Source organism: Manduca sexta, chromosome 2 (genome assembly GCF_014839805.1).
Source record: "Manduca sexta isolate Smith_Timp_Sample1 chromosome 2, JHU_Msex_v1.0, whole genome shotgun sequence".
Classification (NCBI taxonomy): domain Eukaryota; kingdom Metazoa; phylum Arthropoda; class Insecta; order Lepidoptera; family Sphingidae; genus Manduca; species Manduca sexta.
In genome coordinates, this window is record NC_051116.1 from 6,240,855 (window position 1) to 6,252,911 (window position 12,057).

Sequence of the window (12,057 nt, forward strand, 5' to 3'; positions counted from 1 at the left end):
GAATAGAGTTAAGTTTAATACATAAAGGAGGATCATTGAGAGTGGTTTAAATTATAATGTGCAATGAGTTCTTTGTTCTTACTTACGCAGTTTGAATATGGAACGTGTTTGAAAATATGATGAGGGTAATGGAACGACATTATTATGGCGGGAAAAAGTGTAGAGTTATGACATTTGCAAGTTAGGTAGTAGGTATTATAACGATATAATCACTTTAATGATAGTCTTCGTATGAAAGTATGGTTTAATAATTGATTTTAAACTTAGCTAACTTGTCTTCAGAGTCGACACTTATATGACTCTTTGATAAATTAACGAATGTGGTTTCATACAACATCAATTTATTTCCACTAATTTTACATTATATTTCTCTAGATACAGTCATGAATCGCGATGTATTCATTTGCGTAGTGCGCCGCATCACTCCAATGGCACCTTTATTAAGCTTCTAAAGATTGTTTGGGACTGGCATGATATTATTGGGATGCTTCTCACATATAAAAGATAGTTTCGAGCAATCTACATCGTCCAATTGCCCCGATCTGAACATTGCGCCGCAGTTCTGCCCACCGTCCCTGGAAATATCTGGCTAGCCGTTACCCCAATTCGAGTAGCCAGCCTCCTCCAGCGACTGCCCTGGAATGGAAAAAAATGTGTAAAAAAAACACTAAAAACCAAAAAATTATTTAACATTACCAGTATATGGTTTGTGTATTATCGCTTGCTTTAACGGTGAAGGATAACATCGTGATGAAACCTGCATACCTGAAAAATTCTCTATTGGAATTTTGAGGGTGTGTGAATTCTACCAATCCGCACTAGGTCAGCGTGTTGGAGTAAGACCTAATCCCTCTTAGTAGTAGAGGAGGCCCGTGCCCAACAGTGGGACAGTATATAATACAGGGTTGATATTATATAAATGCTGTATGTATCCAGTACTGGTTATATAAAAATAAAAGTTTACTTTCTTGTATTTGTCTAGCTTAATTAGCAATTTTAATTAATCGCTGACTCCAAAATTACTAACCAATGAATACGTAATTTTAAATTATTTTATGGTGTGTTAGTGATTTGTGAAGGCGGTTTAGTTTTTTGATAAAAAATTTTTATATTTAGCTTTTTAATGTTCTTTGTAAAAATCAGTATACGTTGACATCATTATAAGAGTTTTCCGATGCATCCGAAGTCAAGGGTCCAACAGCAATTAAATTTATATGGGAGCACACGGGCAGCCCCAGCTTTCAAATAAAAAAAAGAATCATCAAAATCGGTTCAGCCAGTCAAAAGTACTAAGGTAACATAAAAAAATACAGTCGAATTGAGTACGTCTTCCTTTTTCTGAAGTCGGTTAAAAATGACGAGTATAGTGTCATGTTTTGTTTTTAGATAATCGCCAGTGATATTATTGCTTAAGAACTTGTATCGCGCACCTCAAAATGAGTAAATTTAATTTTCATCTTTTATCAAATTTCAGAAAATGCGTTATTGTGATCTGGCTGCGAAAGAGTAATAAATTTACCTTCCTATTTATAATATTAGTAAGATAATATCCAAAGACCCAACCATTGTTAGTTCTCCAGACGTTTTTTTCATTCCAATCATAGAAGCCGAGGTAAACTTGATATCTTCTTCTGATTGATGAAGCCGGTTGTTTGGCAAAGAGTTCCTTGAGGACGTTAGCCTCCACGGCGCTATTGATGATGGCAAGCTGCCCTCCTTCAGCGATACACCTCAAGTACGCCAGCGACCACGGCAGAGCGTACACGTGTAACTTGTAGCAGTGTCCGGTTCTAGCACTAAGTTGATAACCTATAAATCATACACCAAATACTGTATAAGCAGCGTGATGCTGCTATTTACAACAGAAAATAAGCTACTAGCAAGTGGATCTACTGATGAGGAGTGATCATCCATGGATACCGCATCGAGCTATCATAGTTGCGTTGCCAACCTTCAACAGAACAAAATAAAAAAGAAGTGAATGGTTTCTCGTCTTCAGTAGTCTTACTGACCGCATTTTGGATTGACAAATTAACTATAATATGTTAGGTTTAATAAGTATATTACTAATATAATGACGATCAAAGAGGGCATGAGTATCTTCGCCCCTCGTCAAAACTATGCCGCTCTGCTTTACGGGCTATGATTCCATTGCTCTCTGACGAGTCAATAGGCTATAGGCCATTTCGAGTCCAACATACATCGGGCACCCTCCCATCAGCCTCTGTGCGCTATTCTTCAGCAGCTTGTTACCTGTGTCGACCGTCCCACACTCGGTCATGCGCAGTTCGGCGGTCTTCTTCTTGTAACACATGTAGGGGAGCATGTCGTCACAGCTGCCCGCGACGAGCCCCTCCTGAGGCAGCAGGCGCGCACAGTGCGTCCCTGAATTGTACTCCTCGGAGAACATATCGCGCGTACGAACCGACAAAGCCGATAATGGTACTCCTAGGAAGATTTTCATGTTATTATTTTTTCCATTTTGTGGTCGAGTGTAAGGGATCTGCTCGCCCTTTAGTAATGTAAATGATGATGGTCAGGGAAAAGGAGCATTGAAGAGATATTTAGACATAACAATAAAACAGTTTTACTACATGATCGACCAGTTCACACTATTGCGTTATCACTTATGATATTAATATCTTTTAAATCTTACCTTCTATGCTATTAAATACTTGTGATATTATTGTGTTATGAACTCCAGTGTACACGCCGGGAGACACATGCTCAGTCTTATTAATAATGCTTTGCATCACATTATGGACATCATTATTGATAGGCGACGCTAAAACTGCTCCTGCAAGAACGCATTTCTTGATATTTACAACAATTTTGCCAGCTTTCACATTTATATAATACGAAGGTACAATATATATGGATTGCCTTCACATTGCAGTTTTTGCACGCCAATATCGCCAATCAGCGGCACATATTTTAGCACTGAGCAGTGAAACTCGGCGAATCTAGAGCTCTGATAACTTAACTCGAAACAAAATTAACCCAACAGGTACCCAGGAAATAGAATGAAGTTGGAAATGTACATTTTCCATTTCTTTTTAGAACACAGTAGACCAGTAGTCGCTCAACGAGCTATGGGGAGGACTATGCAAACACCAAGGCGTTTCTCTACATTTTCGAATCAGACATGAGAAGATCTGTAGAAGAACGAAAGTCACTGATATAGTACATCGGTGACGTGGCCATGGACAGAGCAAATAGGTCGCAGAACTGATGGCCGATGGGGCAAGACAGGACCCACGGGAATGACTTGATGATCAGACGACCTCATAAAAGTCGCAGGAGGTTGCCGGATACGGACCACTTTCAATAGTTCGATCTTGGGGAAGCCCATGTTCAGCAGTGGACTTCCTGCGGCTGATGATGATGATGAAGCCTTTAACGTATGTGTTCGGTAGCCTCTATTCAATCGGAGTCAGAACATGTAGAGTCGACGCTCTCCTCTGATAAATAACTAATTACCTTCGAAGTCGCACATGAGTCGCGCGTCGTACCACTTGGCAGGTACCTTGTGGAACTTGAACCAGCCGCCAGCTGATGCATAGTACTCGTAGTCGGGACGAAACTCATTGCTTCCTAAAATATAATAGAATCTTGAAGCTGTGCATTGGTAAGAATTTTTAAGTCTTTAGGCGGGGTTATTGACTGACTGGATTGACCTGCAAACTAGGCACGAATATCATTGCCCCTGACTTTCTGAAGTAACTTTGCTGGTGGTAGAATATATTCTCTATCCGCCCGGATAGCGACCACCGTACACAAGGTGTTAAAACCCGTCGTAGTGGTCCACGTAAATGTAACGCGTTTCGGGATCAGCCTGTGCATATTCGGTTCCAACAGGCCGGCATAATTGTGTCAACTGTCGAGAGGCCCCCCGGAGGCAAAAACTATCGAAAGGTTAATCATCATCCCTCGTCGTCATACATTATTTTTCCTAAAATTTTTGGAATATTTTTCGTCTTAAGTAAGCCAATGATAGCTAGTTATTACACAAGATAAACGTGATTCTAGTATGTCCAAAGATAAAAAAAAGTAAAAATAACTAATCATCACACTCACCATCAACAATTGAAGCAGCGATTAACAAAACAATTACGAGTAACGCTTCCATTGCGAATACTGATATTGTCACTGTGCCTTAGTATTTATATGAGATCAGCTTTAGCTCGCGGTTGTGCCTGTGTGAACGTATTTTTCTATTATTTTTAACGTATGAAAAGTAGCCTATGTCCTTCCCATTCAAACTATCTCCATACCAAATTACCGCCTACTTTCTAACTCCGAGCTCCGAGTATTTTTTAAGATTGAAAACTGTCACAATTATTGTGAAGTCTTCGCTTTAATAGTAGTAAGTAGAAACAATTTATAGGAAAAAAAACATTTTCAAAAACAAGCATTTATTCAATACTCTAAAAAGAATAAATAACCTGTAAATAAGATCAATCTTTGTTTTATACATCAATATATATGTATTATGTACTACGTAAGATTTGGCGTTCTTACTGTGTTCAACTGAAGTGTACTGCAATCGGGTATTGGTTGCCATTTTACATAGACTCTATTTAAAGCGATTTAGCACTGCACGTTTAAAAAGTTTGGTTAGACGATTGATGTTTTAGTGATGCAGCGAACTTTAATTCTAACTCCAGATTATGAATAAATAGTTTATATGGACGTTCGTGTTTATAGAATATACGGCAATGGTTTTATACTATAAGACAAAGAGAATTATAATACCATGAGTTAAAAATTCTCAGTAAAAACCTTGTCGCGCGATTTACTTTTGTCAAGCTCAAGTTACATAATGATTTTATTATTTACACAAATAATTTTAATTTCATTTTGCATGATTCGACCCAAACATACATACAAACATTAATTAAATAAAAACTTGTAAAAATACATATTTTAATCTAACATTAAAACATCCCAATCATTCACAATTAGTATGGTATTACATTACAAAATTATCACTAATATGTTCAGTGCACGTGTATTTTATCAGTATTTTTACGTAGTTGTATTTCGCGCGCGGTACACGCGGTACACCGTTTTAAGATCCAGGGTTCAAATTTGTGTCCAGCAATATTGTTTTTTTGGATACAGACCCCGCAGTCAACACCGAAGAAAACAACGAGTGGGGTTCTAGATTCCCCTGGCTTAACGACTACAGCCCTGAAGGAAAGTGAGAAGGGATAGTTGGGAAAGAAGTGTGGAGGAAGCATAAGGAACCAACCATTTTAGGACCCCCCCTCCGAGGCAATTCTTGTGCGCTCGGTCTCCACACCGAATGCACGCCCATGCATGGGGGGACGGACATTTGTCACGGACCTAGACACACAGTGTCTACATCCCCATGGTTGTGAGTTCACGTGGAGGTTCTGATAGGGAGCCGTTGAACATTTCCCCTCCTCTTTACTCTGCTCATCCTAGTATGGTCCTTTTCCTTCCACCACACTCCTCTCCCCATTCTTCCCTCCCACTTTCCTCCAGGGCCTCGCAACCGTTAAGCCGGGGGGAACCAGTATACCGTTCGCAGGTTTCCCTCGGTGTTGACTGCGGGGTGTGTACTTAAAAAAAAAACATCTCAGGATGGACGGAGTGGGAAGGGAAATGTTCGCGAGCCCCTCATAGGCCTCAATGTGATACAAAACCATGAGTTAAACACACTGCACTTCATGCCTAGGACCGCGATAAATTTCGCCCCATGCGGGCGTGCTTCTATGTGGAGGCCGAGCGAGCAAGAATTGCCTCGGCGGAAAGTGACATTGGGTTGCCAACTCGGTAGCAGCACAGTATGGAAATGTGCCCAAAATAGGCTAGCCTATCACATTGTGGCGGCATTATCCGCACAAAACATCAGTTTTATAAACAAAATTATAAATTAATAAAATAAACTTAAAACTAATAATCAATCTGTTTAAACCTAAATACTATTGTAAAACTAAAATTAAATTAATAAACATAAAATATACTAAACTATTATCATTAAAATAAAAATTGTAAAATAACATTTCAATGTACAAATGGTACAACATTCGATATATATAGCGGTCAGCTAACAATGCCCTACGTCACATGAACCGGTCGGAGCGGGACGCGTACGCTCCGCCTGTCACGTAGCCCCCGGCCGACCGCAGTCAGTCAGCCGACGCATGCGGCGCGGATCGCTCACGCTCTCGCTGTCGCTTACGCTTGTTATTATTTAACCGTTCATAGTATTTTTGTTCGTTTCGTTTCGCTGTAGACTTTCTCTTTATTTTTCTCTCCTTCTTTCTTTGTAGTGTGTGTTTATTCTACTCTTGTGTGAATTGTACTCTTACTCTGTACAAATAAACTCTCTTTACGTGTGGACTTTACTTCTATTACTTCTACCCGCTACACTCGAGTCTAACACATATCTACAAAGTGGTGACCCCGAGCCGTTCAGCAAGAAGAGTCGCAGCAATAGCAAGCGAAGATAAGCAAGATTGTGGCACCAAATGCGCTGAGTCATGCCGCGTGGGTATACGGGTACCCCCATTCTACCCCGAGAAACCAGCATTATGGTTCGCTCAGCTGGAAGCACAGTTCGCGCTATCTAATATCACCAGTGATACGACAAAATATTATCACACGATCAGCCAGTTGGATCCGCAATATGCCGTGGAAGTCGAAGACGTCATTTCTACACCACCAGCCGCTGGCAAATACGACAAGCTTAAGATAGAGCTAATCAGACGATTGTCGGATTCCCGGGACAAGAAGATTAAGCAGCTTCTTAGTCACGAAGAACTCGGGGATAGGGAAGCCATCGCAGTTCGCCCGTCACCTGCAAAACCTTGCGGGACCAGGGAGTACCTGATGACTTCCTTAGGTCAATATGGACGAGCCGTCTACCACAAACTACCCAGTCTATAATCGCGTCTCAACCGAAGGCGTCACTGGAGGAGTTAGCAGACTTGGCAGACCGAATCCATGATGTGGTTACCCCCAACATGCAAGTTGCATCGACATCGAGTCAAGTACCGGCCGACAACAACGATGTGGCAGTCATGGACAAGAAAATTGCAATGCTGACGGACGAGGTCCGTATGCTGGCTGCCGAGGTTAGGAGATCCCGTCCGACACAGAGGGCACGTTCCCAGACTCGTCGTCCACGCTCCGGGACTAGGTCGCAGTCCAACTACCGCCGGTACCCCCAATGTTGGTATCACCAGAAGTTCGGCGATAAAGCCAGACGGTGCATTAAACCGTGCGACTTCGCGGGAAAAGTGCCGGGCGATCGATAATGGCGACGAACGATTGCCCAAGTACTGGTCGCCTGTTTGTTAAGGACTCTAGGACTAAAGTGCAATTTTTAGTAGATACGGGGAGTGATTTATGTGTGTTCCCGGTCTCCAGAATTAGGGCTCGACGCCTCCCTGAAACGGATTTCGACTTGTGTGCCGCTAACGGCAGCAGAATTAAAACGTACGGGTATATTAACTTTAATTTAAACCTAGGGCTGCGTCGTGACTTTGTCTGGAGATTTATTATTGCGGACGTTACGAGGGCGATAATAGGCGTTGATTTTTTATGCCATTTTAACCTCATGGTAGATTGTCGTAACAAACGACTAATCGATAACACGACTAGTCTTGTTGCAGTGGCTTCACCTGCGTGCTCACCTGACATCGTTCCCTCGGTAAAGGTAATCACTGGTGAGTCTGTATATCACGATATATTAAAGGAATTTCCCAACATCACTCGCCCATCCGGCACACATCACTTGCCCAAACATAACACTTTACATTTTATTCGCACCACACCGGGTCCCCCAGTAACATGTACTCCACGTAGGCTGGCCCCAGATAAATTAAAGATCGCCAAGGAAGAGTTTGCTACTATGCTCCAAATCGGCATAGCCAGACCTTCCGACTCACCTTGGTCTTCTCCATTGCATTTAGCCCCTAAGAAGAACAGCGGATGGCGTCCATGTGGCGACTATAGGATGCTTAACGCACGGACCATTCCGGACAAGTACCCTATCCGCCACATACATGACTTCGCCTATAGTCTTTCTGGGTGTAAAATTTTTTCCACCATAGATCTCGTAAAGGCCTATAATCAGATCCCATTGAACCCTGCAGACATTCCAAAGACCGCAATAGCAACACCATTTGGACTCTTTGAATTCCTATTTATGACTTTTGGTCTTCGGAATGCTGCTCAAACCTTCCAACGATTTGTAGACGAGATGCTGCGTGGGCTGGATTTTTGTTACGCATACTTAGATGACTTTTTAGTTTTCTCTAGCGATGAGGAAACCCACAAGCGTCACCTACGAGAAGTCTTCACGAGACTAAAGGACTACGGCATGGTTATAAATACCTCAAAATGTATTTTTGGTGTTCCAGAGGTAAAGTTTTTAGGGTACCATATTACCGCTGAAGGTACCACACCGCTTCCCTCTAAGGTTGAGGCCATCCAAAACTTCCCAGTCCCGAAGACCGCAAGAGAGCTGAGGAGATATTTAGGTATGCTAAACTTTTACCGCAGATTTATCCCAAACGCTGCCCAACAACAAGCTCCCCTAAATGCGTTACTTCAGGGTACCGTAAAAGGTTCGCAACCCGTCACGTTCACTGAGGTTGAGCAGGAGGCTTTTGAAGCCAGCAAAGAGGGCCTATGTAAGGCTGCCTTGTTGGCCCATCCTAATAGCCAATTCAAATTAGGGCTAGTCACGGATGCTTCTGATACGGCAATAGGAGCAGCGTTGCAACAGTTGGGAGAAGATAACTATTGGCAACCACTTGCGTTCTTCTCCAAAAAGCTCAGTCCTTCCCAACAAAAATATTCACCTTATGATAGGGAACTGCTGGCAATTTATGAAGCCATCAAACACTTCAGGCATATGGTCGAGGCTAGGGACTTTGTGGTATATACAGACCACAAACCACTCTGTTATGCTTTCCACGCCCGCAAGGAGAACTGCTCACCCAGACAGTTCAGGCACCTGGACTTTATATCCCAATTTACCACGGATATCAGACACATATCCGGTAAGGATAATGTGGTTGCAGATACACTATCCAGAATTGACGAAATTGCTCAGCCGGTTGACTTAAACCGCTTGGTAATACTGCAACAAACAGATTCCGAATTGAGGCAATTACTGGATAGTAACACATCCTTACGGCTGGAAAAGTCAAGGTACCGGGTTTGGACGCTGAACTGTTCTGCGATGTGAGCACCAGCACTCCCCGGCCATATGTCCCTCAGGAGTTGCGACACAGTGTCTTCAAGAGCCTGCATTCCCTTAGTCATCCAGGAGCCAAAGCATCAGCCAGACTTGTGGCTGAGAGGTTTGTTTGGCCTGGCGTAAGGAAGGACTGTAGAACTTGGACGCAAGCTTGTCTGGCTTGTCAAAAAGCCAAGATATCTCGCCACGTTTCGTCACCCGTCGGCACCTTTAAATTGCCAGGGTCAAGGTTCGCGCACATCCATATAGACCTAGTCGGTCCTTTACCACTGTCTCATGGATATCGGTATTGCCTCACTGCCGTCGATAGGTTTACTCGTTGGCCTGAGGTTATGCCACTGCGTGACATTACAGCCGAGACCGTTGCCAATGCATTAGTAAATGGGTGGATAGCGCGTTTCGGATGCCCTATGAATATTGTTACTGACCGTGGCATGCAGTTTGAATCTGCGCTGTTTAAACGTCTGTCAGACCTGGTTGGTTTCCGGCACAGGACCACGACGGCATATCATCCTGCATGCAACGGGTTAGTGGAGAGGTTCCACAGGCAATTGAAAACTGCCATTACTTGCCACGGCAATGACAATTGGGTTGAATCCCTCCCACTAGTTCTTCTAGGCGTCCGGTCGGCGTATAAAGAAGACTTACAAGCTTCTTCTGCGGAGCTCGTTTACGGCGAGCCACTTAGGTTACCGGGAGAATTCTTCCACTCCCAACCTGACAACTCCAGTGACGTGACGGATTATCTATCTAGAATTCGGTCGTTTGCGAGTAAAATTCGGCCGACGCAAGCATCACGTCACGGTAATCGTAGTGTCTTTGTGTTTAAAGATCTAGCGACGGCATCGCATGTCTTTCTTAGGGAGGAAATCAATCGCGGTCGCCTTCAACCTGCTTATACTGGTCCTCATCAGGTACTTAAGAGAAGCGATAAGGTGATCACTATTCTCCTGAATGGTAAGTCGGTCACAGTATCCATAGACCGCGTTAAGCCGGCCTACATACTGCGTGACCCATACGCAGCCAACACACATACAGACACACACACAAACAAACATACACCAAACACGCCACAAGACACATCCCAACCACTACAGACTCCCAGTGACCTTGACACCGAGAAGCCGTGCGTCACGAGAACCAGGTCAGGCCGATCTGTACGCCTACCAAACTATTATCGCCCGTAGGACGGTCTCTCGGGGGGGGTGATGTGGCGGCATTATCCGCACAAAACATCAGTTTTATAAACAAAATTATAAATTAATAAAATAAACTTAAAACTAATAATCAATCTGTTTAAACCTAAATACTATTGTAAAACTAAAATTAAATTAATAAACATAAAATATACTAAACTATTATCATTAAAATAAAAATTGTAAAATAACATTTCAATGTACAAATGGTACAACATTCGATATATATAGCGGTCAGCTAACAATGCCCTACGTCACATGAACCGGTCGGAGCGGGACGCGTACGCTCCGCCTGTCACGTAGCCCCCGGCCGACCGCAGTCAGTCAGCCGACGCATGCGGCGCGGATCGCTCACGCTCTCGCTGTCGCTTACGCTTGTTATTATTTAACCGTTCATAGTATTTTTGTTCGTTTCGTTTCGCTGTAGACTTTCTCTTTATTTTCTCTCCTTCTTTCTTGTAGTGTGTGTTTATTCTACTCTTGTGTGAATTGTACTCTTACTCTGTACAAATAAACTCTCTTTACGTGTGGACTTTACTTCTATTACTTCTACCCGCTACACTCGAGTCTAACACATATCTACACACATCATGGGACTGCAAAGCAGGACGAAAAATGCATAGTTCAGCATCAATTTATAAAAAGCTGATATCTATGATTTCTTATGTTTACGCGAATGTTAGACATTAAAATTAAATTATTTTTCGGATTTTATCGCGATTTAAATATGTCCAGTGATCGTGAAGGCTGCAAAGGCTTCGAAACGTCGGGAGAAAATGTAAAATTATAAACCACGATAAAATCCGAAAAATAGTTTAATTTTAAAGCTGATATCTATAAAAATGTTGTTATATACTGCGGTTTCTTTTTTACTCTCGACGTTTTGAAGCGTGTTAAGCGGAGATAGCCTAGTTGGGTGTGGAACGGACTGCCAGACGAATGTCTGCAGATCCAAATCCCAAGGGCACACACCTCTGACTTTTCTAAAAAATCATGTGTGTATTCTTTGTGAATTTATCGTTCGCTTTAACGGTAAAGGAAAACATCGTGAGGAAACCTGCACATCTGAGAAGTTCTGTATAGGAATTTCGAAGGTGTGTGAAGTCTACCAATCCGCACTAGGCCAGCGTGGTGGACTAAGGCCTAATCCCTCTCAGTAGTAGAGGAGGCCTGTGCTCAGCAGTGGGCAAGTATATAATAGAGGGCTGATATTATTATTATTTATTTGAAAGCAACGACTATGTAGGTATGAAAAGACATATGTTGCATCGATTCACATATGTTGAGGTAATTGAAACCGGCAGTTGTTATCAAATTCAGTGTCTGCAAGTGATGGGGAAATTCTGGTATCGTATTATGTTTAAAAGGGGGTGTTAGTAGTTCACTAATAGGGGATTCGGGGTAAGGGCGACGTCATCTATTTGATATGTTGCTCGTTTGCGCACAACATAGTTCCACACTCTGGACAGCCGCTTAAAATAAAATAAAATACTTTATTTATCACGCAGGCGAACAAAGTTGCACTTATGATACATCAAAACAAAACATAGGAATAATTATTATTATTTCTAAACAACTATTAAAATTACTTATATAACTATGGACATTTTAAATTAGGGA

The 12,057-nt window shown here is 42.4% G+C and overlaps 1 protein-coding gene across 1 annotated transcript; it reads right to left on the reverse strand.

Moving 5' to 3' along the window:
- Positions 1–277: 277 nt before the first annotated feature.
- On the reverse strand, positions 278–4,129 carry LOC115456362 (lymphocyte antigen 75-like). Its single transcript, XM_030185380.2, is given in 6 exon segments — positions 278–636; positions 1,564–1,809; positions 2,254–2,448; positions 2,657–2,797; positions 3,481–3,594; positions 4,078–4,129. Coding segments are annotated over 6 exon segments (936 nt in total). The 3' UTR covers positions 278–448.
- Between the last annotated feature and the right edge of the window lie 7,928 nt (positions 4,130–12,057).